General features: G+C 37.3%; 1 protein-coding gene across 2 annotated transcripts in view; it reads right to left on the bottom strand.

Annotated features, from left to right (window-relative positions):
* Positions 1-26,645, bottom strand: part of SMCHD1 (structural maintenance of chromosomes flexible hinge domain containing 1) — a 159,599-nt gene that overhangs the window by 71,062 nt on the left and 61,892 nt on the right. For both annotated transcript variants that reach the window (XR_004273454.1, XM_032293271.1), the window contains exons 18-25: positions 16,363-16,440; positions 16,164-16,283; positions 11,720-11,864; positions 9,377-9,473; positions 7,807-7,879; positions 5,122-5,261; positions 4,263-4,397; positions 1,181-1,408 (exon numbers count right to left, since the gene is read on the bottom strand). Coding sequence is in view for 1 of the 2 variants with exons in the window: in XM_032293271.1 (XP_032149162.1) it covers positions 1,181-1,408; positions 4,263-4,397; positions 5,122-5,261; positions 7,807-7,879; positions 9,377-9,473; positions 11,720-11,864; positions 16,164-16,283; positions 16,363-16,440 (1,016 nt within the window). In the remaining variant the exon portion in view is untranslated. The remainder of the gene's footprint in view (positions 1-1,180; positions 1,409-4,262; positions 4,398-5,121; positions 5,262-7,806; positions 7,880-9,376; positions 9,474-11,719; positions 11,865-16,163; positions 16,284-16,362; positions 16,441-26,645) is intronic.

Raw genomic sequence — 26,645 nt, 5'->3', positions numbered from 1 at the left:
CAAATTTTACGTTTGCTTAACTACAATTTCATCCATGTAAAAACTAGGTCAGCACAGAAAACTATACCCAGCTGAACCTACCAAGTGGGAACACAAAAAATGTTGCACCTCAGACAACTACCAGTTACCTTAGTTGACTATGTGTTATGAGCCACACTCCTCCACAGGCTGTTATAACAACTTTACCTTCACTTTCAGAAAACCTTCTTTCCACCACTTTACAGTAACTCACAAGCTGCAATAATTCCCAAGACTTTGTCAAGCTAGGTACACTGCCATATTATTATAGTATTTATGTACTTCTTAACATTTAACATGTATTACCATTATTGTTTTTGTCACTGTTTTATTAGGTTCTCTTAATGGGTTACTGGAAAAGTTTGAGTATTGTGCCTCTAGTTTCCATTTGCACTCATAAGCCCTGTGATTTTTTTTTATTGCACAATTTTGCACAGCAGAGTGATTTTGGGGAATGCATATGTCTCATTATAGAAAAATGGACTGAATTTTGAAAGAAGTAAGCATAGACTGTCCACTATTCTGTCAACCAACCATAAAGGAAATGCTAAAGAGCTGTCTACTTTATATAAAAAGACTCTTAACATTTTGATTTGGCTCCCTGTTCAGTGAGATGTTAAGTTTCAACATGCAGATTCAACCCTATCAAGGTACAAATGTCATATTAAGACGATAGCAGGTTCATGAGGACCAACAAAACTCTTCTAATAATCACATTTTTAGAGTGGTATACCAATTTCAGATGCCCAAATCGGGACTCTGTAGTTAACAACACTGTTTCATTGCTTGCCTTTAACAGATCTTTTGTTTTGTGCTTTCAGAACCGCTACCAAATTACTGCTAGCTTTATTAAGGTGATGATGTTGACTATGATTGCAGAAAAACAGCTGGTAGGGAAGAGCACAACTAAACAAAATGTCAAAACCTAGATTTTTAAGTGTCAAAAACATTTTTCTAAGTATAATTTTGTCACACATGAATCACCCATATTTCAACCTTAGTCCATGAAAAAAAGCTTACTCCGCTTAGAATTCGAAATAATAGTATCATTTTTCTGTGACAAGCTTCTTTTTCAGAGGTTACCCATAAAAGTGCTTGTTCAGTCTTCCAACATAAAATTTAAAAAGTTCTTACAAATAACCAATCTGTTAGAGATACTCACTTTAATTTTTTCTGCTAAAGCTGATGTTATATTGATTTCTCTTTCACCTTCATCATACATTTGAAAAATAAGATTATGCATAACATCGCCTGCTATCCAATTAACCTCATCCTGATGTTTGATCTGGATTGCCTTTTGTCCTTCTACACTGAATATTTGTAGTCTTGCAACATGGCTACTGGGAAGCAACTTAATAGTCTTCTCCACAGGTGCCACATCTTTACAACTCTAGAAAGAGAAGAAAACACAAACACCGAGTAATATCTGTACTGAAATGTTACACTTCTGAAGAATTTACTTTCAATATTATGGAAGACTATCTCACATATTGTTATACTCACAGGTTTTGTCATTAAGATGGTACTGTACTATTAATAATTCTGTATTAGATATCATCAGGTTATAAATGACAGTGGCCACATTCTTAAAACCAAAAACGGCCAAGCATGGTGGCTCACGTCTGTAATCCCAGCACTTTGAGAGGTCAGGGAGGGGGGATCATGAGGTCTAGAGATTGAGACCATCCTTGTCAACATGGTGAAACTCTGTCCCTACTAAAAATACAAAAATTAGCTGGGCGTGGTGGCATGTGCCTATAGTCCCAGCTACTTGGGAGGCTGAGGCAGGAGAATCGCTTGAACCCAGGAAGCAGAGTCTGCAGTGAGCCGAGATTGTGCCACTGCACTCCAGTCTGATGACAGAGTGAGACTCCATCTCAAAAAACAGACAAACAAAAAAACAAAAACAATTATATTTAAACTAAAAGGTTTCCCTTCCTCTTTTTTTTTTTTTTTTTTTTTTAGACAGAGTCTCGCTTTGTCTCCCAGTCTGGAGGGCAGTGGCACGATCTCAGCTCATTGCAACCTCTGCCTTCTGGGTTCAAGCCATTCTCCTGCCTCAGCCTCCAGAGTAGCTGGAATTATAGGTACCTATCATCACTCATGGATAATTTTTGTATTTTCAGTAGAGACGGCACCATGTTGGCCAGGCTGGTCTCAAACTCCTGACTTCAGTCAGGATCCACCCACCTCGGTCTTCCCAAAGTGCTGGGATATAGGCATGAGCCACTGCACCTGGTCCCTTCCTCTTATTTCCAAGTTTATTTAAAAGTATTGCCAACTTGTGAAATTTTAATTATGTTACATACTCTGTATTTATGAATATGAATAAAGACATAAGAAATTAAGAACTTTCCATAAAATTAGAGACAAATGGCTACCATAAAATACATTATTTAATGGTACTAGATTACATTAAGGCTTTCAGTATTTTTTCAATTCATAACACATTGGGGTAAGTGATCAAGGTTGTTTATAGCCAGAAAAGGGCTCCAGATACCCTAGGGACAACTGATCAATATACTGGCATATTTACAATTTATTGTTGGCACACCAGTGTTCTACAGATCAAAGAATGATCTAGATTATACTATATAAATTGATTTTAAGGACACAAAATTAAAATATTACATTATTTCATAATCTAGTTATGAAATAACTAGATTCAACAACACACACTAACTTTAAAATAAGTTTAAACATAAAATACCTTTATAATTTTACTTAACTCATGTCTCCTTCCTCATTCAGTTGCAGCCATTTAACTTACAGAAGCCTGTTCATGTGAGTGATATTAAAAATTCCTACCTCACAGAATGTCAGGCACATAACCATCCTCTGTTGCATCTTACTTTCCTTACTCCTAAACTCTGTTATTGTCATTGGATAACATTTTGTAACTGCATATTAGAGGATTTATGTTGGTGTCTGTTTTAACTGATCTGAATTCTTGGTCTTCTGCTGATCAGTCTGTAGTAGTTATCTAAGTCCTAATGCTTGCTACTCTTGCTTCCAAGTCCAGATTCTTCCCTAACCCACAGTCCTAATCTTTTGCAGTGAAGTATGCTCAAAAATGTGTTGCCTATATTATTGTATAAACAAAATGCTTTAAGGTTATCAAATATAACTGTCTTTAAAAGAACTGGAATGAAGAGTCATCTCATTCTAATTTAAAAAGTAAAAGACATCTTGTATCTATTTGGGGTTCAAGCTATGTTAATAATTGATGTATAATTAGTAGGAAAGTATGAGTTAATCAAACAATTAGGTTATCTATCACCATATCAATTACTAAGAAATCACATTGAATTATTTTACTTAGGTATTTGTCATCCCACTCAGCCACCTTAAAAGTTTTACTTAAGTATTAGCTATCCCACTCAGCAACCTTAGAAGACTATTTACAGCTCCTGCCTCCACGTTGTCTTTGCTATCAGCCATGATGCACCGCCAATAAAAAGTATCCTACTGGTACATTACATAGAAATCCCTTTGTGTAAAAACACACATAAAAAGCTGTGTATAAAAAATTACATACAAAAATTAAAGGTTTATATGTCCTTCCGTGGTGATTTAAATGGAGATATTTACCAAATTTTCTAAAACAAATGAGAACAATAAAAAGCAAAAGGGCTGGGCACAGTGGCACATACTTGTAATTTCAGCACTCTGGGAGGCCAAGATGGGAGGAATGCTTGTGGACGAGAATTTGAGCTCAGACCTGGCAACATAGCAAGACCCTCTTTCTCAAAAAATAAATAATAAATAAATAACCAGGTGCACTGGTCCTTGTGTGTAGTCCCAGTTACTTAGGAGGCTGACGTGAGAGGATCACTAGAGCCTAGGAGTTGGAGGCTGCAGTGAGGGTCATGATTATGCCACTGCATTCTAGCCTAGACAAGAGAGAGACCCTATCTTAAAAAAAAAAAAAAAAAAAAAAAAAGCAAAAGAAGAAATAAAACAATGCATTTTAGAAGAAAAATATTTCAGGGAAATGTAAATCAATAATAGTTACAGACACTATAAAAGATACTTAAAAATCAAGACAATGACTAATATTTGACACAAAAATGTTAAAATAGTCATTATAGCATTTCATATTGCCTTTGCTTTGCTTTGGCTGAAAGAACCACAAATGCCTCATTTTTAGAAGTTAACACCTTTGCAAAAAATGTTATTAAGCAGTTGAAGACTATTTGTATGAAGACTCACTATAATATTAATGAATAACAATAATAACTTACAGGTATTTCAATTCTTGCTTTAAGTGTCTGGTCTTTTTTAATATTCTGAACTTGAATTGCAGATCCTGTTAAAATACTGGTTCCGGAACTACTGCAGTCTACAACATAGACTGGAAGGTTTGGAGCACCTGAAAACTATTTGAAGGATGCAAAATAATGTAAGACCCCCATCAAATGTATTTGATCATTGTGTAATTGTCCAAAGTTTCAAATAATTCAGTACTATTATTTCAAATAATTCACTATTTTTGGCAACGAATAAGAAAATTCTAAGTAAAAGTCACTAAAACTCTAGAATACTTCTGAACAAAAACAATAATTTTCTACTATACTATGTAAAATTTATCTGTTTTGGAAGGAAAACCAACTTCCCCAATCACTACTCTTTTCTTTTTTACTTAATTGGGTTTTCCTTTTCTTTCTGCGGTCTTTTACTTACCTTCTATTTAACGATCCATTCCCAATCTTTTTTTTTTTTTTTTTTAGGTAAAGGAATAAAGAATAGCTACTCCATAGGCAGAGCAGTCCATTCCCAATCCTGAAAGACATTTCTTTCTATTCACAGATAAAATAATTCATTTGAAATGAGCGGGATGAAGTCAAGGGAGGAGAGGTGAGTACACTTTTATTCACAAATTTATAAAACTGGGCATAGTTGGCATCTTTATTAGTTTAGGAATTATTAAAAACAAAACAAAACGAAACAAACTATTGGCAGTAAGATCCCACAAATCCCTCCATGGAATAATCATTTCAGACTTAAATCCTATATAGGCTTACTATTGAGTAGCTAAAATATATAGTCATTGCCATTTACTACGATGGGACTCAAAATCTAAATATCTTCCAACAAGCTTACCTTACAATGAACAATTAATTTTGGTTGTGCTGTTATGTTGCCTGATTCATCTAAAACTTCCACCTGAAATGGGAAAGCTGTTCCATTTTCTATAACTAAAATTTCGGAATCAGGCTTCACTTTCAATCGACGAGGGTGACCTAATAGTAAATTAAACAATGAAATACTTATTCAGGTTTCAAAGACTAAAGTACTAAAATAGCAAAATAAACAACTTTAGCATTAAAGATTTAATATTTTATAAACAATGCCAACAAAGAAAAATATAAGCAATGTCCATGTTTAATCAGTTTCATCCCAAAATGTATAGATTCAATACATGACAAGACTTATCTAAATTGTATGAAGCGCTTGGTGTCTAGGCTAAGTTTTATTCCACAAGGTATGACATAGTGATAATTCACATTAGAAATTATCTAAAATCGGCCGGGCGCGGTGGCTCAAGCCTGTAATCCCAGCACTTTGGGAGGCTGAGGCGGGTGGATCACGAGGTCAAGAGATCGAGACCATCCTGGTCAACATGGTGAAACCCCGTCTCTACTAAAAATACAAAAAATTAGCTGGGCATGGTGGTGCGTGCCTGTAATCCCAGCTACTCAGGAGGCTGAGGCAGGAGAATTGCCTGAACCCAGGAGGTGGAGGTTGCGGTGAGCCAAGATCGCGCCATTGCACTCCAGCCTGGGTAACATGAGTGAAACTCCATCTCAAAAAAAAAAAAAAAAAAAAAAAGAAATTATCTCAAATCTTTAAAAGATACTGGGAAAATGGTATTCAAAAAGAAAAATAAAGGATTATTAAAACTATTTAGTAATTTTACATGATGACTGATTTTTCTGGCACAAATAACTATATGTTTTAGACATTCAAAGGATCAGTTCCTGTAATGACATAACCAGGTCATTTAATTGTTAGATTGCCCACTACCTTCGATGTCAACAGCAATTAACATCACAAATTTCCTTTAAGATTAAGAAGAGTGGGCTTATACTTCTGCAGTAAGCCGGTCTGATTTGTTCCATAAACACTGATATTTTAAAATTCAATTAATGCTAAATACTGATAACATAAGTATACAGAAAGAATTACTGAAAATAATTATTTTACTTTGTAATAATATTAGTTAATATTTATTTACTATAGATGAAACACTATGCTAGGTTTTATTAAGCACTGTTCTTACATAAACTTCGCAAAAATCTTAATGAAGACGTTTCTATTATCAACCGCATTTTACAGGTAAGGAAACTGGGATCCAGAGAAATTAAGTATTTTGTCCAGGTCACAAGGCTAGTAAGTAGCAAATACAGGTTTAAATCTTGTATTTAATTTGACACCCTTGACTTTTATCACTACACCATGGTACTTCCTATCTACCCCTGCAAAGGAACTAGCTACTAAGAATTGTACGGCCGGGCGCCTGGCTCAAGCCTGTAATCCCAGCACTGTGGGAGGCCGAGGCGGGTGGATCACGATGTCAAGAGATTGAGACCATCCCGGTCAACATGGTGAAACCCCGTCTCTACTAAAACTACAAAAAATTAGCTGGGCATGGTGGCGCGTGCCTGTAATCCCAGCGACTCAGGAGGCTGGGGACAGGAGAATTGCCTGAACCCGGGAGGCGGAGGTTGCCGCGAGCCCAGATCGCGCCATTGCACTCCAGCCTGGGTAACAAGAGCGAAACTCCGTCTCAAAAAAAAAAAAAAAAAAAAAAAAAAAGAATTGTACTACTCAAATCCATACTTTTAATAAGCTAACCTCAATAAATGAATGTTTGTTGATGTGTACAATTTTTTTCTTATACTTCTACCAATATGCCTACCTAAATTCTTTATCAATTGACATTGGAAGGAAATCACAAACAACTTGAATTTGTGAAAGCAAATAGCTAATATGTTTCTTTTGCCTAAAACCAGTAAAAAGGTCACATATATGTGATTGTGGCCTTGTTCGTATCAGAGCTAAAGCTTACATTCTGAACATTGCTATGTTTTACAGGTGCAGGCAGTTCTTACTTGGTACAGTACTGTGTTAATGAAAACACATGCCTATTGGAACTGTGTCCTCCACTGAGTACTACAGAACTGTGTAAGGCAAGGACTACCTGTAGTAACTCATTTAATCCTCTCAACAACTCCAAGGGAGTAGATATTATCTCATTTTACACATGAAGAAATTGACACATAGACGAGTTTACCTAGATATAAACCCAGAAGGGCTGGCTCCAGAATGTACTTAGCACCTCTACTACAGAGTGCCTCTCAAATTAGCCAGCATATTCTAGCCTGTGTAGCTTTACTGCAATTTCATTAAGTCATTACCAAATTAATAAAAGTGACATTAGAAATGTTTCTTCTTAAAATATGAATGTTATATCAACAAAATGTAAAGAACAGATTCATCTCTAATAAAGCCTAATAATTATATTCCGAGAAATAGTTCCCCACCAAATATATTCAATACCCAAATTTTTCTCCCAAGATTATTTTTAGAATGTCAATAACATCTTCCTAAATGTTTTCCTTTTTAAAAATTGGTAATTTCTGTCAGTGCTATGGTTTGACATTTAAATGTATTTTGAAGACTTATACCACTACCAAAAGCCCAAAAACCTCTAACTTTATATCATTATACTTTATCATAAGATTATTTTTAAATAATTATGAATATTTCTTAAAATAATATTACCAGGTAGTAATCTAATTTTCAAAATCTGTGAGTCTTCTTTTAAGCCCGGCAGAATAACCTTCAGGTTATAATTCTGTTGAAGAAAATACTAAAAATTAAACCCGGTCCTAAATACATACTTAAGTAGTTTATCACATCAATTCTGATTTATATTTTGCTTTTTATTTTCATACCATTGTAGAAATTACTTATCAATTTTATACTTACTAAAATTATCATTTATGTATGTCAGAAATCTTACAGGAAAAAAATTGATCAATACTGCTTCCTTATATACAGTGAAATGAGGAGAATTAGGCTAGAACCTACTTTTCCAAAATATAAATATCATTTTAGGATCAGTTTTCCTCTTAAATTTTTGTTCTCAAAAGGCATAACCTCTGAATAATTATCATAATCAAGATAAATATTACAAAACATATGAAACAGTGAAGTAGAAAGAAACAAAAACCACAAAGTTTCTAAATGCCATGTGGTACTCTATATGGGCTCCTGGAACAGAAAAATAAATTAAATGGAAACAAGTAAAAAAAAAAAAAAAAAAAAAAAAAAAAAGTCCAAGGTTTTATTAGTAGTATTTTGTCAACGTTTGGATAAATATATAAAGTTCTGTAAGACATTAATAGAGGAACTTTTATATGCAACCTCTCTATACTATCTTTGAACACCTTTGTAAGTTATTTCCTTTAAAGTTATTTCAAAATAAAAAGGTTTTTAAAATCTAGAAACTTTTAGTAAGTTTATCTTACTAAAGTCAAATTCTCTGTGAATTTCAAGTTGTTTTTCCAGAAAAATCTGAATTCAGAAAGAATCAAGGACTCAATTTTTAATTTGATTATATAAAGCAGTCTATAGTACTTGAAAAAAATACACATGCTCTGTTTTAAACATCACACTGATAGGGAAAAATTTTTAAACATTTAAAGTAATGATACACTGAAAACAAAAATTAGGTAGAGTGTTCCTTTTAGTCCGTGAAGTCTACTAGCTGCTTTACAGGCCTAATCGAAAAATTACCTTATTAGAGTTTGTGTCTTTAGCTACCCTGTTTTTTTGTTGTTATTGTTTATACCAAAAAACTATACATAGGATTCCTTCCCTAACTGTATCTCTCACCAAACACTTCCTTTTATCTAAATACCAGTGTTATGTTTAAAGACATAAGCTGAAGTTTCTTGTACTTCTAACTGTCATTTTTGTTCTAAGAAAAATAATCAAAAGTGGACAGAAACAGTAGGAAAGAGAAAAAAACCCCAGCATAGTTCTGGATAACTGTGTCCAAAAAAAAAAAAAAATGGCTTTGAATGTGAAAAAACTGAAACAGTGATAATAGGGACAGGTGAAAAATATTTAATTTATGTTTAACCAACAACGGTAGTAAATGTGCCAATTTTTCTTACAGATGAAACTGATAATTCAGGTGGCATAAGGCTGATTAATTCCTAAGGACCCAATTACTGTCATCTGGTTTTTAAAAATAGGCCATTCTACTTTTCATTTACAATTTCATTCTTATCGTATGAGAAATAAATACTTAACAAGTATTATAGAATCTAAATATAATGCTTACCTTGCCTTGACAAGAGTTTACAGGGCCCTTAGCTGTAACACCTCGAATTACACAATTTGGTCCTTTGGTTATTTCTTCATAATGTAAAGATAAACCACTGGAGAAAAAAAATTATTTTTTAACTCCCCTCAATTGCCTACAAGTAAGCTGCAAATGTGTTTTTCCTTTCTTATGTGACATTGGCATGTCTATTTTTCTAATGAAATATTTTTTAAATATAAAGAACTAAACAAAAAAATTCCAATGGATTTCTTTTACAAAGAAAATTGATCCAACAAGTATTAATAAGTGATACTAATGGGTTAAACACTGAAGATGATACAGTAGATATAATGTAAAATTAAAATAGCACATATTGAATTAGTAAAGATATAAGATAGTACCTAATCCAATGCTAGACCATGTATACCAACCTAAGAAAAGGAAATACCCAAAAAAGCCAGGTTTAAGGATGCACTCAGCATTTACCATAAATTATTTCAAATCTTTTACCAGTGGGATTTCAGAGAATTCTGGGCATCTATTATTAAACTGAATGATAATTTGGATAAAGTTCAAATAATAACAGGCTTATGATGACATAAACCGGTTAAAGTATATATTGAGATCCCCTAATCTACTTCCATGAGTAATATGGTTCCTAAAGCTGATTACAAAGCTAATTTTATCAGATTTGACCAGATGTAGATCTTTACAGTGACAAAATTTTACTCTGTCAAAGATAAAGAAAGGGAAAAAAAGTTAAAAATATACCATGATGGAGAAAAAGCCTAATTTTTCTGAGTAATTAAATTTAAGTTTTTACAGATATTTTCAGAATAAATTGTAAAGCTCATTTGAAAAAAGATGTAATGTGGCATACAAGATAAATCCCCTGGGGAAAATGGCACATTAAACATATACACCTACTTTCACTGTCTCTTAAAACCCCACTAATATGACATAAAGGAATTTATTTTGCTGATTATTAAAGGAAAACGTAACAAAAAAACATAAAGGAAACAGAGACAGGGCAACAAAACTTATCTACTAGAAAATAAGACAGACAAGTGGCAAATGATAGCACTCTCCAGAAAGCTTAATTGTAAAACAGAAATATAAAAAGCTAGAAACCAATCTCTACCATAGAGTAGTCAGGTACTGTTTAGAACCGGCAAAAGGAAAAGGCTTAAACAAAAAGACTGATGAAAAGTTTAAATCTCAGATCTCCAGATATCTCCTCTCTGCCTCTGGCAAATGAGTGAAACTTGAATCTCTGAAAAGGTTAAAACAGAAGCTCTTTGAACCCGGGACAGCAGATAAGTTGAGGATAAGAATAAAACACTAAAAAAGAATAGAAAGGGTAATCTGGAATGAATGCATATGGATACTAAGACCTCTCTGCCACAATTCCCACCCCAGCCCTGTTCCTTGACTGACTAGGAACCAAACTATTCCCTGTTCCAGGCAAAAGACTGGAGATTCTTTGAGGAAATTGCCTAGCCCAAGACCTAAAAATACTGACAACAGGATTTAACCCCAACAATGTACTCCAGACAGGTCATCCTACAATGGCGCTCACCAGCAACAGCCTCTCTCTTTCACCTGCATTCAAGTCTCCTCCTCATTTACAAGCAGGTGACCAACAACCAGATAATCTCTAGACACCAAGAACAAGCAATTGACTAAGCCGGAGACAATAGAGAGTATCTGTATAGGTAAAAGAAAGTTACAAAAAAAAAAAAAAAAAAAAAAAAAAAAAAAAAACTATTATTTGCTTTATCAGTGAAAGCAACATATTTATAAAACAAGAAGATCTTTAAAAAGTTTCAGAGAACCAGAGAGAACTCATGGCATTAAAAATATGTTAGCAGAAAGGAAAATCTCAAAGGAAAGGTAGTAATCATAAGGTTGTAGAAATCTATCAGAAAGTAAAACAGAAACACAAAAAGATTGAGGAAAAAAAATTTTTTAAATTGGGGATCCAGTCCAGAAGGTCCAACATCCAATAACTAAGAACGCTAAAGAGAAAACAGTGATGACAGAAGATACAGAATGAAGTATTTCAAATAATGAATTGTTAGGAGACATTATATCATACTTGCAAAAAAACAGGGAGAAAGACATAAACACCTAAACGACTTCAGCAATAAATTCAGTCAAAATATAAACTTCAGTGAAGCAATTTACATATGACTTTAGTCACAGAGGATAGCTTGGAGTTAATTACCCAGATATAATAAAATTAACTAATATTTTAAATACTGAAGTTAAACACCTTACACACAAAAAAATTAAGCTTAAAAAAACAGTGAATGCTTAGCAAATATGAAAGGACAAATACACATTGATCCTTCAAATTACCTTGCTTCGAGAACTGGCTGAATATCAGTTACTAGTTGACTGGTATGACCAAATTCATCCTGAAATTCCAGAGGGATACTGAATGGAACGCCAACACGAAAAGGAGGATCCAGAAGACCAAGTGAAAATTTCTCTGGCTTACCCTCTTTAACAAAAACAAAAATGAAATAAAAACCAAGTAGATTGGTCAGAAAATTCACTGAGGGTCAAAAACAGGTCCATTTCTATATAAGAAATCAGACTATGTGAAAGATGGCATTTTAAAACCAGTGCAAAAATCATATGTTATGCAGACAATCCACTTGGGAAAAACCTCCCAAGTAGCTGGGACTCAGGTGTGTACCACTACACCTGGTTAATTTTTGTATTTTTGTAGGGGCAGGGTCTTGTCATGTTGCACACGCTGGTCTTGAGCTCCTGAGCTCAAGCTATCCACCTGCCTCAGCCTCCCCAGGCATGAGCCGCCATGTCCAGCAATTGTACCTTTTCAGAGGAAAGAACTTTTAAGGCAAAACACGATATTCCATAGTTATAAAATGATTATATATGATGAGGTTAAATAAAGCTCCACATGAGAAAATATTTCCAACATAAGTAACAAGAAAAATTCAGACTACATGAAACCCTCCTATAAATCAGCTGTTCTCAAAGCTGTTCTCTAGTATTGAAGTTTCAGCATCCCCTGAGAACTTATTAAAAATGTAAATTCTAGGGTCCATCTCAAACCTGCTGAATCAGAAACTCAGGGTGAAATTCAGCAAGCTGTGTTTTTAATAAGCCCTTCAGGTGATTCTGATACAAACTAAAATTTGAGAACTACAGCTTTAAACTATTAAAATGGGTATAGTAAATGAACAAGCATTCATAGATGGCACACAATGTCCAATAATGGCTAGAAGAGGTACACAATCTAAATATTAGAGAAGCAGTTTCACCACCAACTATGCTAAATATATAGTTCAGCCAGGAATGAGCATGCAGGCAACTGGAACTCTCATAGTGAAAAGTGAAGGTACTATGGAACAGCCTTTTGGGACTTTCATTTCTTGGTATCAGCCTAAAGAGATTCTAGCACATGTACACAAAGTAGCATAATTTTTCTTTTTTCCCAAGTAACACTATGGTTTGTAATAGCCAAAAAACTGGAAACAACACAATTCATCAACAGGAAACTTCTTAAACTATAGCACACTCATTTTATGAAAATATGTTCCACAGGTGTTAAAAGAACATAGATTTATGTGTAAAAAAAACTCCTAAAATTTAATAAAAAAGAAAGAAAGAAAGAAAGAAAGAAAGAAAGAAAGAAAGAAAGAAAGAAAGAAAGAAAGAAAGAAAACCGCTCCAAGGTGTTCCTTCTAGATAGTCACAGCTACTCAGATCAGTTATCTCCAAAAACCTTGTATCAGTGACTCTGCAAAAGCAGTAAACAAGAAAAAAGACAAGAGTAACATAATTGGAAAGCCAAAGAACATACGAATAAGTGTTACTGACTTAGCAGAAAGACCAAGAACAACAAATATTCAAACAACAAAGTAAGCAGAGACTGAATCTGATTCGCAGTTATCAGACACCCAAAAGTCTCAGAAACGGCTGTATAAAGTTATAGTGAAACTGAAATAAAACAGTAAGATTGGCTGAAGTCAGTTTAAGAAGCAGTTTCACAGATCCCCCTCCTTCAATGCATGGCTAGTCAACAATCCTCCGCATCCCCAGGAAAAGATGAAAGATTGTTCTTCAGGGAAAGAAGAAAAGGTCCAGAAGTGACAGACATAGCACTACTAAAAGCATCACTGACCAAGCGTAGTGGCTCAAACTTGTAATCTCAGCACTTTGGGAGGCCAAGAAAGCAGGATCACTTGAGCCCAGGAGTTCAGCACCAGCAGGAGTAACATAGTGAGACCCTGCCTGCATTTAAAAATATAACTGATTAAATTTGAAAGTGTCATTTAAAAGAGGAAAGTGTTTGCTTATGTAAATCTAATGATATCTAGTAAAAAAAAAAAAGGAAAGTGTTTATTGAAAATAGGAAAATAAAGTGGAAAATTATATACTAAATGTGAAGACCCCCACGAACACACATAAATGGTCTTTCCCAGCATGGTTCCCAATATGCTGGCAGCTAGGTCTTTACCCTTTTAGCAGTTAACTGGAAAGCTCCACTCTGAACAGCCAAAGAGACAAGATCTTAAAATTCTCCTATCATAATTTCACCCAAGGAAATTTAAGTTTTTAAGTGCCTTATTCTTAAATGTAAGCAAATCACTAGTTATATAAGAGAATATCTAATAAAGACAAGGAGAAAAAAAGCAACATAAAAGAAACAAACTATGAATAAGAAAAAATGCTGTTAGAAAAACCCCCACTATTATTAATATCCTCAGAGAATAAAGATACTGAATTCATGAAGTAGGAAGAGAATGCTTAAGGAATTGTTTAGCAAGAGGATTTTAAGAGATTTTAGAAGCTAAAAATGGTAGCAAAAAGGGAAAAATAGAAAGCATGGAACATCAAGCTGTTAAGGAAATCTCCAATAAGGTGGCAAAACAAAACCAAGAATGGAAAGTAGAAAAAACAAAAATAATATACCAGTCCTGAAATCCAACATCTTAACATTAGATGTTTTAGAAAGAAAGAGCAGTCTGGGCACAGTGGCTCATACCTGTAAACTCAGCACTTTGGGAGGCCGAGGCAGGCAGGCTGCTCGAGCCCAAGTATTTCAAACCACAATGGGCAATGTAACATAGCGAGACACCGTCTCTACAAAAAATGTTTTTTAAAAATTAGACAAGGTGAGGCGCGGTGGCTCATGCCCATAATCCCAGAATTTTGGGGAGGCCGAGGCAGGCAGATCACCTGAAGTTGGGAGTTTGACACCAGCTTGACCCACATGGAGAAACCCTGTCTTTATTAAAAATTCAAAATTAGCAGGGCGTGGTGCTGCATGTCTGTAATCCCAGTTACTTGGGAGGCTGAGGCAGGAAAATGGCTTGAACCTGGGAGGCAGTGGTTGTGGTAAGCCGAAATCATGCCATTGCACTCCAGCCTGGGCAAGAGAGCAAAACTCAATCTCAAAAAAAATAAATAAAAATAAAAAATTAGGTGCAGTGAGCTGCAATCACACAACTGCACTCCAACCTGGGCAACAAGAGCAAAAACTCTGTCTCAAAAAAAAAAAAAAAAAAAAAAAAAAGAAAAGAGGCCAGGCGTGGTGGCTCATGCCTGTAATCCCAGCACTTTGGTAGGCTGAGATGGGCAAATCACCAGGTCAGGAGTTCAAGACCAACCTGGCCAACATAGTGAAACCCCATCTCTACGAAAAATACAAAGACATTAGCTGGGCATGGTGGCAGGCATCTGTAATCCCAGCTACGTGGTAGGCTGAGGCAAGGAGAATCACTTGAACCTCGGAGCAGAGATTGCAGCGAGCTGAGACCACACCACTGCACTTTGGCCCAGGCAACAGTGCAAGACTCTGTTGAAAGGAGAGGAGAGGAGAGGAGAGTGTAAGACTCCTTCAAGGAGAGGGGAGGGAAGGGAGGGGAGGGAGGGGAGGAGAGGGGATGGGAGAGGAGGGGAGGGGAAGAGAGGAGAGGGGAGGAGAGAAGAGGGGAAGAGAAAAGAGAAAAAAGAAGAAAAGAGAAAAAAGAAAAGAAGGATGTAAAAAGAAAAGAATAGAAAATCAAAGTGATTCAAGAAAAATTCCTAGAAAATAAAACAGGAACTTCTAGACTGAAAGAGTGTATGAGGTATATAACTAGAAGTCATACAACTGAAAATTTCAGAAACTGGGATTCCCCTAAACACCTGGGGATTGGGGAACTAAGAATATTTTCGGGGAGGAGGGGTCATATGCAAAGGGTCAGGAATCAGGACAGCTTTAAACTTTTGCCCAGCAACAACGGAAAGTAAAAAACAATGTCTTTAAAATTCAGAAGGAATATGATTATTGAGTAGACTTATAAAGCCATTTAAAAATCAAGATGGGCTGGGCACAGTGGCTCACGCCTGTGATCCCAGCACTTTGGGAGGCTGAGGTGGGTGGATCATCAGAAGTCATGATTTCAAGACCAGCCTGGCCAACATGGTGAAACCCTGTCTCTACTAAAAATACAAAAAGAAGTCAGGAATGGTGGCGGTATCTGTAATCCTAGCTACTCAGGAGGCTGAGGCAGGAGAATCACTGGAATCCAGTTGGTGGAGGTTGCAGTGAGATGAGATCGTGCCATTGCACTCCAGTTTGGGTGACAGAATGAGACCCTATCTCAAAATAAATAAATAAATAAAATAAAAAATAAAAATTGAGATGGTAACCCAATTGTTCAAACATATTTTACTGCCTTACCTCTCTTTTCTCTTTCTCTCTCTCTTTCTCTCTCTCTCTCTCACACACACACACACACACACACACACACACACTCACACACAATTTTGTTTTGCTTACCTTTAACAGAAAACTTAATTGCTTTGGATGGTAGTGGTCTTCCTGCATAAGTGTCTGCATTACTTTCATTCAATACAACTTGTAATTTCAATGTATAATTCCCCAACTTCTGAATATTTTCTGGATAAATTAAAAAGAAATTAAAAATCAGATCAACACAATACCAATGTATTCTTTAACATTCAGAATGAGAACTCACCCATTTTTTTAAACCAGTAAGGCCATTTTCCTCCATGTTGACTAATATGTGAAATAATCTCTTTATTTCCACTTGAAGCTTAATAAAAGAAAAAAGAAACAATAGTGTCTTGAGAAACTGAACATAAAACATGAAATATGCAATGTCACATTGGCACCAAATATCTATTTGCTGTATTTTAAAATCTGCTTTGAAGCTTCAAAAGATCTAACACTATCCTATGAAACTGAACAGCAATAATGAAAGTTTACTCTTCATTAAAATCTCTTTATTTCAAGTCTTTATTTGTAAGCTCTTTCACTTTATTTTAAATTACTATTTAAAGAGAATAGACAACAGAACAGAAGAATAACATGACCTCTCCAAAAAATTCTTTATTTATTGCCCACTCTGGAATTATATAATTTAAGTATTCAAAAAACTAAAATTTTTAAAAAGGCAAGTCATGAACAAAACCAAAATGTTTATCAAGTAGGTGACGACCACACAAACCAAAGAGAGAAAGAGAAAAGTAGTCAACCTTACCCACTGGGAAATAGCACAATAGTATAGTCACACTGTGAAATTTTATCTAAGAAGGAACACAGGAGGTCAACATAAAAGCATTAACAGGACAGGCATGGTAAATCATGCCTGTAATTGCAGCACTTTGGAAGGATGAAGCAGGAGGGTTACTTGAGGCCAAGAATTTGAGACCAGCTTGGGCAAGATAGTGACGGCCTGTCTCTACAAATATTTAAAAATTAGCCAGGCATGGTGGGACATGCCTACAGTCCCAGCTACTTGAGAGGCTGAGGTGGGAGGATTGTTTGAGCCCAGGAGGTTGAGGCCACAGTGAGCTATGAATACACCAGTGTACTCCAGTCCTGGAAACAGAGTAAGAGATTGTTTGCCCGCTCCCCCCAATAAAGCAAACTTTGGATACTTTAAAAACTACAGCGGCCAACAGCACTGCCTGTCCCATGAAAAACTGGGAGTGAATCCTGAATGTATGAGAAAAGGAGAGAGCAACTGAAGCTAGTTGGGAGCTCCTTGACCTTACCAAACACTGGATCTGACTTGGAGAGCACTTGGGAAGAGTGGGAAAAGAAGAGGGAAGTGCTCCACCCATGCTCCCAGAACCAGGGGGTGCAAACAGAAAGAAACCATCCCCGATCGTTAAGTCACAGGGGGCTGCACAGAAACCTGCCAGCCAGCATAGGTGGCAGTCACTGGTTTGGAGAGTCTCCAGACTAAGATTTGTAATCTAATAATGAGTAGGAGAGCAGCCTCCACAACCAGAATTGAAAGGCAAGTGTAACATGGGCCCCAGCCATGGGTGTGAGAATTGGGTACCCCTGCTTTGCAGAGCCAGACTGGGAGGGCTGTGGCCTGGAACCTGGTTTTTGCTGGGAGGGAGTTTTGCTGCCTGAGACAGATTCACGGACAGACTGCCTGTGATTTGGTTGGCTGTTTCAGCTTGCTGCCAGTAGCAGGCAGTAGGAGGGAACCCAGCCAGGTCACCTGCCAGGTTGTGGAGCCCTAGCAACCCCTTTCCCCATGCAGGATCTTTGGCATGGCAGTGGTTGCTCTGCTCCTCCCTGAAGCATTGCTTAAGGGGCTTGAGAACTGCCTTGCAAAGCCTGCCAGGGCTGGTGCTTGTGCCCACTGTTGGGGTGGCCAGAACACAGGATTCTCTGGCCCAGCCCTGCCTAGCTTTGCTCTGCTCTCTCTACCTGCTTCGGGGCAGAGCACAAGACTGGGACCCCTGGGAGTTACACAGTCCAGCCCAATGTCTAGGACATCAGAGTACTTCTGGTTAACAAAGGTAAACCATAAACGCTACTGCAACAGCTGCATCCAGCTCTTATCTTCTAGCACCACATAGTGGACAGGAGGCCAACCTGCACAGTCCATACAACATCTCCTAAAACAACTGTGCGGTGATCAGGAAGGAGACAAGCTCTGCACCATCTCTACTACCGCAACTGCCCACACCACTGCAGCTACACAGGAGGCCCTGAGACTGCTCACCCACCTGATACATTACAACAGCCAGCACTGGAAAAAACCACCACACTAATGCTATTTATAAACAAGGAAATAATACATAATCTATGTTACTGAATACATCCAAGAAACAAAGTCAAAAGAATCTATTAAACATACATCACAGACACATCATCAAGGAAAAAATAAGTCCTGCCCCAACAAAAGTAAATTCAAAAATAAAAATAAATAAGTATTACTCCAGATGCAAAGGAAATCAGCACAATACAGAAAATATAAAAAAATAAGGTGCTATGACAGTTCCAAAGCAACACAGTAATTCTCTAATAATGGATCCTAACAAAAAAGAAATCTTTGAAATATCAAATAAAAAATTCAAAATACTGATTATTTTATCTTCTTGAGATGTGGTCTTACTCTGTTGCCCAGGGTGAATTTCAGTGGCACAGTCATAGCTCACTGTAGTCTCATGGGCTCAAGTGATCCTTCCACCTCAGCCTCCTGAGGGACTGGAACTATAGGTGTGCATTATCATGCCCAGCTAATTAAAACAATTTTTTTTAGAGAGAGTGTCTCACTATGTTGCCCAGAATGGTCTTGAACTCCTGGCATCAAGCTATCTTCTCACTTCAGCCTCCTAAATTCCTGGAATTACTGGCATCAGTCACCATGCCCCGCCAAAATACTAATTTTTAAAGAAGGTCCGTGAGATACAGGAGATATCTGAAAACTAATACACAATAATAAGAAAATGAAATTCAGGATATGAACGAGAAATTTACCAAAGGCATAGTTTTTGCTTTTGCTTTTTTTTTAAAAGAACTTCTGGAATTTAATAAAATGATGGAAGGAATTACAAAATACCGTTGAAAGCAAACAATCGACTAGACCAAGCAGAAGAATCTCAAAATTTGAAGATAAACCAGTTGAATTAATCAATCAGACAAAATAAATTTTACAAAATTGTAAAAAAATGATCAAAGCCTTCTGGAACTATGGGTCAATGTAAAACAAGCAAACCAACAAATCCCAGGTATTCCCAGGAGAAAAGAAAATGCGAAAACTGATTTGAGGAAATAATGAGGAAAACTTCCCTAGTCTAGAAAGAGATCTACACATCCAAAGAATAAAAGGCTCAAAGAATGCCAGGCAAAAACACTGCAAGAAAGGCCTCAGTATAATATTTAGAAATTAGACTGTTTAAGGTCAATGTGAAGGAATATATCCTAAAATCAGCAAGAGAAAAAGCAACAAGTCGCTAGTAAAGGAAAATCCATTAGACTAACAGTGGATTTCCCAGCAGGTACCTATTTATAAGCTAGAAGAGACTGGGATTTTCTTTTTTCTTTTTTTGCAATCCTACTCCACCTGTTTTCAAAGTAGATTCTGTTTCCAAAGTGCTGGGGCATGGAGGAAATGACTTGTCAACCACAAATTTTATGTCCTCCTAGAAAAAGCTTCATAAATGGAGGTGAAATAAAACTTTTTCCCGGACAAGCAAGCACTGAGGAAATTCACCACCACTAAACCAGATCTACAAGAAACACTCAAAGGAGTTCTGAACATGGAAACAAATGGTCAATACTAGCTATCAAAAAACACATGAGAGTATAAAACTCACAAGTCTTATAAAAACATTATACAACAGAGGAAGAGAAAAAAAATTAAAAAGGAAAACAGCAGAATCCCAATAAAACCACACAGAAAGGAGGGGAAAAAAGAGTTATCTACAAAGCAACTAGATAACAACATTATGACAGGAGCAAAACCTCGCACATAAATATTAAACTTGAATGTAAATAAATGCTCTACCTAAAAGATACAGATTGGCAGAATGGATTTTTTAAATGAACCAACTATATGCTGCTTACAATAAACTCATATTACTCATAAAGACAATTAGAGGTGTGGAAACACTTATTCCATGCAAACAGAAACCAAGTGAGCAAGAGTCGCTGATATCAAATAAAATAGACTATAAATCAACGGTTAAAAAAAATTATATAATGTTAAAAGGATCAATTCAACAAGAACATATAACAATTCTAAATATATATGTACCATACACCAGTGCCCAGATTCATAAAACAAATATTACTAGACTTAAGAAGACATAGGAAAGCAATACAATTAATAATGACAAATTCAACACCCTACTGATAGCACTAGATGGTTCATGGAGATAAAAAACTAACAAAGAAGGCCGGGCGCGGTGGCTCAAGCCTGTAATCCCAGCACTTTGGGAGGCCGAGGCGGGTGGATCACGAGGTCAAGAGATCGAGACCATCCTGGTCAACATGGTGAAACCCCGTCTCTACTAAAAATGCAAAAAATTAGCTGGGCATGGTGGCACGTGCCTGTAATCCCAGCTACTCAGGAGGCTGAGGCAGGAGAATTGCCTGAACCCAGGAGGCGGAGGTTGCGGTGAGCCGAGATCGCGCCATTGTACTCCAGCCTGGGTAACATGAGTGAAACTCCGTCTCAAAAAAAAAAAAAAAAAAAAAAAAAAAAAAAAAAAAAACTAACAAAGAAACTGGATTTAAACTGGCCTTTAGACCAAAACGACCTAGCAGACATTTACAGAACATTTTACCCAGCAATATGTAGAATATACATTATTCTGCGAAATATATATTCTTCTCATCAGCAAATGGAACATTCTCCAAGATAGGCCATATATTAGGCCACAAAACAAATCTCAATAAATTTTGAAAAATCAAAATCATATCAAGTAACTTCTTGGACCATAGTGGAATAAAACTAGAAATCAATTCCAAGAGCAACTCTCAAAACTATAAAATACTTTGATCAAACAGCTTGCTCTTGAATAACCTTTATGTCAATGATAAAATTAATATGAAAAATGTAAAAATATGTCTATTTTTTGAGATGGAGTCCCACTCTGTTGCCCAGGCTAGAGTGCAGTGGTACAATTTCAGCTTACTGCAGCCTCTGCCTCCTGGGTTCAAGTGATTCTCCTGCCTCAGCCTCCCAAGTAGCTGAAATTATAGATGCACACCACCACGCTGGCTAATTTTTGTACTTTTTAATAGAGATGGGGTTTCATCATGTTGGCCACGCCAGTTTATGATGTATCTTAAAGAAAGCATGCCTATATTTGCCTTTTACTCCTGGATTTCTCAGCTTGTACCAATAGAGAAAGAAACATGTTCTAGAAACATCTTCTCAGTGTTTGCTTTACAAAAGCGTGCAATTATAAATCAGACAGTAAATCACCATGAGAAATTCTCTAAAAAGACTCAAGCAACTTTCTGATTTTTGATGTATTTATTCAAAAAATATTTATTAATTAGCTCCTAAATAAAAAGTACTAGAAAAAAGTTAAAAAAAACCCCACAACATTGCTTTCTGGAGTTTTTCATCTTGCAGAGCAAGGGGATTGGCAAACTACTGGACTGCCAATGGCTGCATTCATCTATGACAACAAACTTACATAACTGAAACAAACAACTTACAGTCCTCAAAGCCTAAGTATTTACTATCTGATCCTTTACAGTTTGCCATCCCTGTCCTAGAGAGGAGAGACACATTTAAGAAACAACAAAATTTGGTCTAGAAGTGGGAAAACTGGGGTTCTATGAGAAGAACACAAAAAAAATTGTCGTTAGAGGAATGATGAGTGAGGATGAGATCAAGTTGGAGAGAGAGGAAGGGCCAGATCATGAGTAGAGTATTGCAGAGCTATGACTAGCTTCCTAGGCCACTAAAGGTGAAATAATATAAAACAGGTGAGTGATGTAAACAGATCTGCAATTCAAAAAAACCACTTTGGGGTAAAATGAAGAAAATGAGCTGGAGCAGTGCAAGAGTGAAAGCGGACTCTTCAGTGAGGCAGCTACTACATGGTTAAAATGAGAGACCATGATGACTTGGACTTGAATGGGCAGAACAAAGATATACAGTTGTCCCTTGGTATATGCAGGAGATTGGTTCTGGAATCCCCATGTATACCAAAATCTGCACATACAAGTCCTGAGGTCAGCCCTACAGAGCCTGCATATGAAAAGTTGGCCTCTGTTTATGTGGGTTTCAAATCCTGCAAAAACATACTTTCAATCTGCATTTTATTCACAAATGTCCACACGTAACTGGACCTGCACAATTCAAACCCATATTGTTCAATGGTCAGCTGTACTTTAGTGTGATATTTAGTGATAAATTGGTTACAGGGGATTAAGAAATAAATGGAAACACCAATCCTTCTCAAACTGTACCAAGAAATTAAAGAGAACACTTCCTAACTCATTCACTCTTTGACGTCAACATTATCTGATACCAAAACCAGATAAAGTCATCATCATAAAAAAAAAAAAAAAAAAGAAAGAAAGAAAGAGAGAGAGAGAGGGAGAAAGAAAGAAAGAAAACTACAAGCCAAAATCCCTTATGAATATCGATGCAAAAATTCTTACCAATATGCCAGCAAACCAAATTCTGTACAATTTTAAAAGAACTCACCTTAATTTATTTAGTGTTGCTGTAAAGGAATACCTAAGGCTAGGTAATTTATCAGATAATGCTGTTTATTTGGTTCACAAGTCTGCTGGCTGTAAGATTGGACATCTGGTGAAGGCCTCAGGCTGCTTCCACTCATGGTAAAAGGTGAAGGGTAGCCAGTGTGTGCAGAGATCACATGGCAAAAGAGGGGTGAGGGAGATGCCGGGCTCTTTTTAAACAACCAACTCTCATGGGATTAATAGAGCAAGAACTCACTCATTAAGCCCTTCATGAGAGATCTGCACCTACGACTCCAACAGCTCCCATTAGGTCCCACTTCCAACACCGAGGATCAAATTTCAACGTGTGGTTGAGACAAACATGCAAACTATAGCCAGACTATACACAATAACCAAGTGAGATTTATTCCTGGAATGCAAGAATAGCTCAACAAATAAAAAACAATCAAGGCCATGTGCAGTGGCTTGTGCCTGTAATCCTAGCACTTCAGGGGACTGAGGAAAGAGATAACTTGAGGCCAGAAGTTTGAGACTAGCCTGGGCAACCTAGCAGACCCTGTCTTCACCAAAAAATAAAAATAAAAAAATAATTAACTGGGTACAATGAGCATGCCTAGCTACTCAGAAGGCTGAGGTGGGAGGATCACCTGAGCCCAGGAATTCGAGGCTGCAGTAAGCCATCACTGTGCCACTTCATTCCAGCCTGGGTGACAGAGTGAGACCCAGTCTCAAAAAAAAAATAAAAAAACCACCAATCAATGCAATACATAACTCTGAGAGAATAAAGGAAAAAACCCACATAATTATCTGGACTGATGCAGAGAAAGCATCTGGCAAAACAATACCCTTTCATGATAAAAACACTACACAAAGAATAGAAAAAAACTTCTTCAACATGATAAAAGCCTTATATAAGACCAACAGTTAACATCACATATACTCAACTGTGAAAGACCTGAAGTTTTCCTCAAGATCAGGAACAGGACAAGGATTCTCACTTTAGTCACTTCTATTCAACATAGTATTAGAAGTCCTAGCCAGAGCAATAAGAAAAGAAAAAGAAATAAAAGGCATCCACTTTGGAAAACAATAGGTAAAATTATTTTCGTTAATAAATGCCATGTTCATATATGCAAAAAACTGAAATAATCCACCAAAAAAAAACCAAAAGCAAAACCTGGCATAGCTAATAAACTCAGCACAGTTGCAGATACAAAATCATGTTCATGGATTGAAAGACCTATGATTGTTAAGTAAAAATAATACTCAAAGTGATGTGCATATTCAGTGTAATCCCTACCAGAATCTCAATGATGTTTTCTGCAGAAATAGAAAAACCCAACCTACATTCATAGGGACTCTCCATGGACTGAAATAGCCAAAAGAAGCTTCAAAAAGAAGAATAAAGTTGGAGGACTCACACCTCCTGATTTTAAAACTTATAAAGCTACAATAATCAAAACAGTGCAGTACTGGCATATGAACAGATATATAGACCTAGGGAACAGGCAGCCCAGAAATAAACTCTCACATATGTGGACAACTGACTTTCAACAAGTGTGCCAAAACAATTCAACAGAGAAAGGATAGCCTTTTTGACAAATGGTGCTGGAAAAACTGGGTATCTACAGGCAAAGTTTTCCATATAAAAAGAAATTAACCATATACAAAAGTTAACATCAAATGGATCACAGTAGTAACTACAGAGCTAAAATTATAAAATCTGTAGGGCAAAAACATTCAGGAAAAGCTTCATAACACTGTATTTAGCAACAATCTCTTGGATAAGATACCAAAAGCACAGGCAATGAACAAAAAAGAGGCCAATTGCTTTTCAAAATTGGAAACTTTTAGACTGCTGGCAAGATGGCTGACTAGGAATAGCTGCAGTGAGCAGCTCCCAGCGAGATCAACACAGAAGGCAGGTGATCTCTGCATTTCCAACTGAGGTACCTAGTTCATCTCACTAGGACTGGTTGGACTGTGGGTGCAGCTCAAGAAGGGCGAGATGAAGCAGGGTGGGGCACTGCCTCACCCGGGAAGCACAAGGGGCCAGGGAACTCCCTCTTCTAGCCAAGGGAAGCCATTAGGGGCTATCCCTTGCACTCCAGCCCAGATACGTGCTTTCCTCAAGGTCTTCACAACTCACAGACCAGGAGATTCCCTCTGGTGCCTACAACATCGGGGCCCTGGGTTTCCAGCACAAAACTGGGCGGCTGTTTGGGAAGACACTGAGCTGGCAGCAGCAGTTTAATTTTCATACCCCAGCGGCATCTGGAACACCAGCAAGACAGAACTGTTTGCTCCCTTGGAAAGAGGGCTGAAGCCAGGGAGCCAAGTGATCTGGCTCAGTGGGTCCCACCCCCACAAAAACCAGCAAGCTAAAATCCATTGGCTTGAAATTCTTGCAGCGAGCACAGCAGTCTGAGCTTGACCTGGGATGTTCCAGCTGGATGGGTCAGGGGGTGGGGAGGCACAGTTACCATTGCTGAGGTTTGAGTAGGCAGTTTTAACATCACAGTGTAAACAAAGTCACCAGGAAGTATGACCTGGGCGGAGCCCACAGGAGCTCAGCAAGGCCTCTGCAGGCAGACTGTGTCACTAGACTCCCTCCTCACTGGGGGCCGGGCATCTCTGAAAAAAGGCATCAACCTGTCAAGGACTTAAAAATAAAGCCCCAACCTTCCCAGAACAGAGCACCTGGGAAAAGGGGTGGTTGTGGGTACAGCTTCAGCAGACTTAAACGTCCCTGCCTGGCAGCTCTGAAGAAAGCAGTAGATCTACCAGCACAGTGTTCTAGCTCTGATAAGGAACAGACTGCCTCCTCAAGTGGCTCCTTGATCCCATGTATCCTGACTAGGAGACAACTCCCAGTAGAGGCTGACAGACACCTCATACAGGAAAACTCTGGCTGGCAATTGGCAGGTAGCCCTCTGGGATGAAGCTACCACAGGAAGGAACAGGCAGCAATCTTTGCTGTTCTGCAGCCCCTGCTGGTGATTCCCAGGCAAGCAGGGTCTGGAGTGGACCTCCAACTAACTCCAGCAGACCTGTAGCAGAGGGGCTTGACTATGAGAAGGAAAACTAACAAACAGAAAGGAATAGTTGCAACATCAACAGAAAAGATACCCACTCAGAGACCCCACCCAAAGTTCACAGGCTTCGAAGACCAAAGGAAGATACATCCACAAAGCTGGGAAGAAACCAGCACAAAAAGGCTGAAAATTCCAAAACCAGAATGCCTCTTCTACTCCAAGGGATGACAACTCCTTGCCAGCAAGGGAACAAAACTGGACAGACAATGAGTTTGACAAATTGATAGAAGCAGGCTTCAGAAGGTGAGTAATAAGAAACTTCTCCGAGTTACAAGAGCATGTTCTAATCCAATGCAAGGAAGCTAAGAACTTTGTAAAAATGTTAGATGAAATGCTAACTAGAATAGCCAGTTTAGAGAAGAACATAAATGACCTGATGGAGTTGAAAAATACAGCATATGAACTTCAGGAAGCATACACAAGTTTCAATAGATTCCAAATTGATCCAGCGGAAGAAAGGATATCACAGATTGAAGATCAACTCAATGAAATAAAGCAAGAAGACAAGATTAGTGAAAAGAAATGAACGAAGCTTCCAAGAAATACAGGATTATGTGAAAAGATCAAATCTGTTTGATTGCTGTACCTGAAAGTGACAGGGAGAATGAAACCAAGTTGGAAAACACTCTTCAGGATAATATCCGGGAGAACTTCCCCAACCTAGCAAGGCAGGCAAACATTCAAATTCAGGAAATACAGAGAACACCACAAAGATACTCCTCAA

Source organism: Sapajus apella, unplaced genomic scaffold, assembly GCF_009761245.1.
Source record: "Sapajus apella isolate SASKATOON/1434 unplaced genomic scaffold, GSC_monkey_1.0 scaffold29, whole genome shotgun sequence".
NCBI lineage: Eukaryota > Metazoa > Chordata > Mammalia > Primates > Cebidae > Sapajus > Sapajus apella.
Note: the sequence above shows the minus strand (reverse complement) of the source record. Positions and strands in the feature narration are given on the sequence as shown.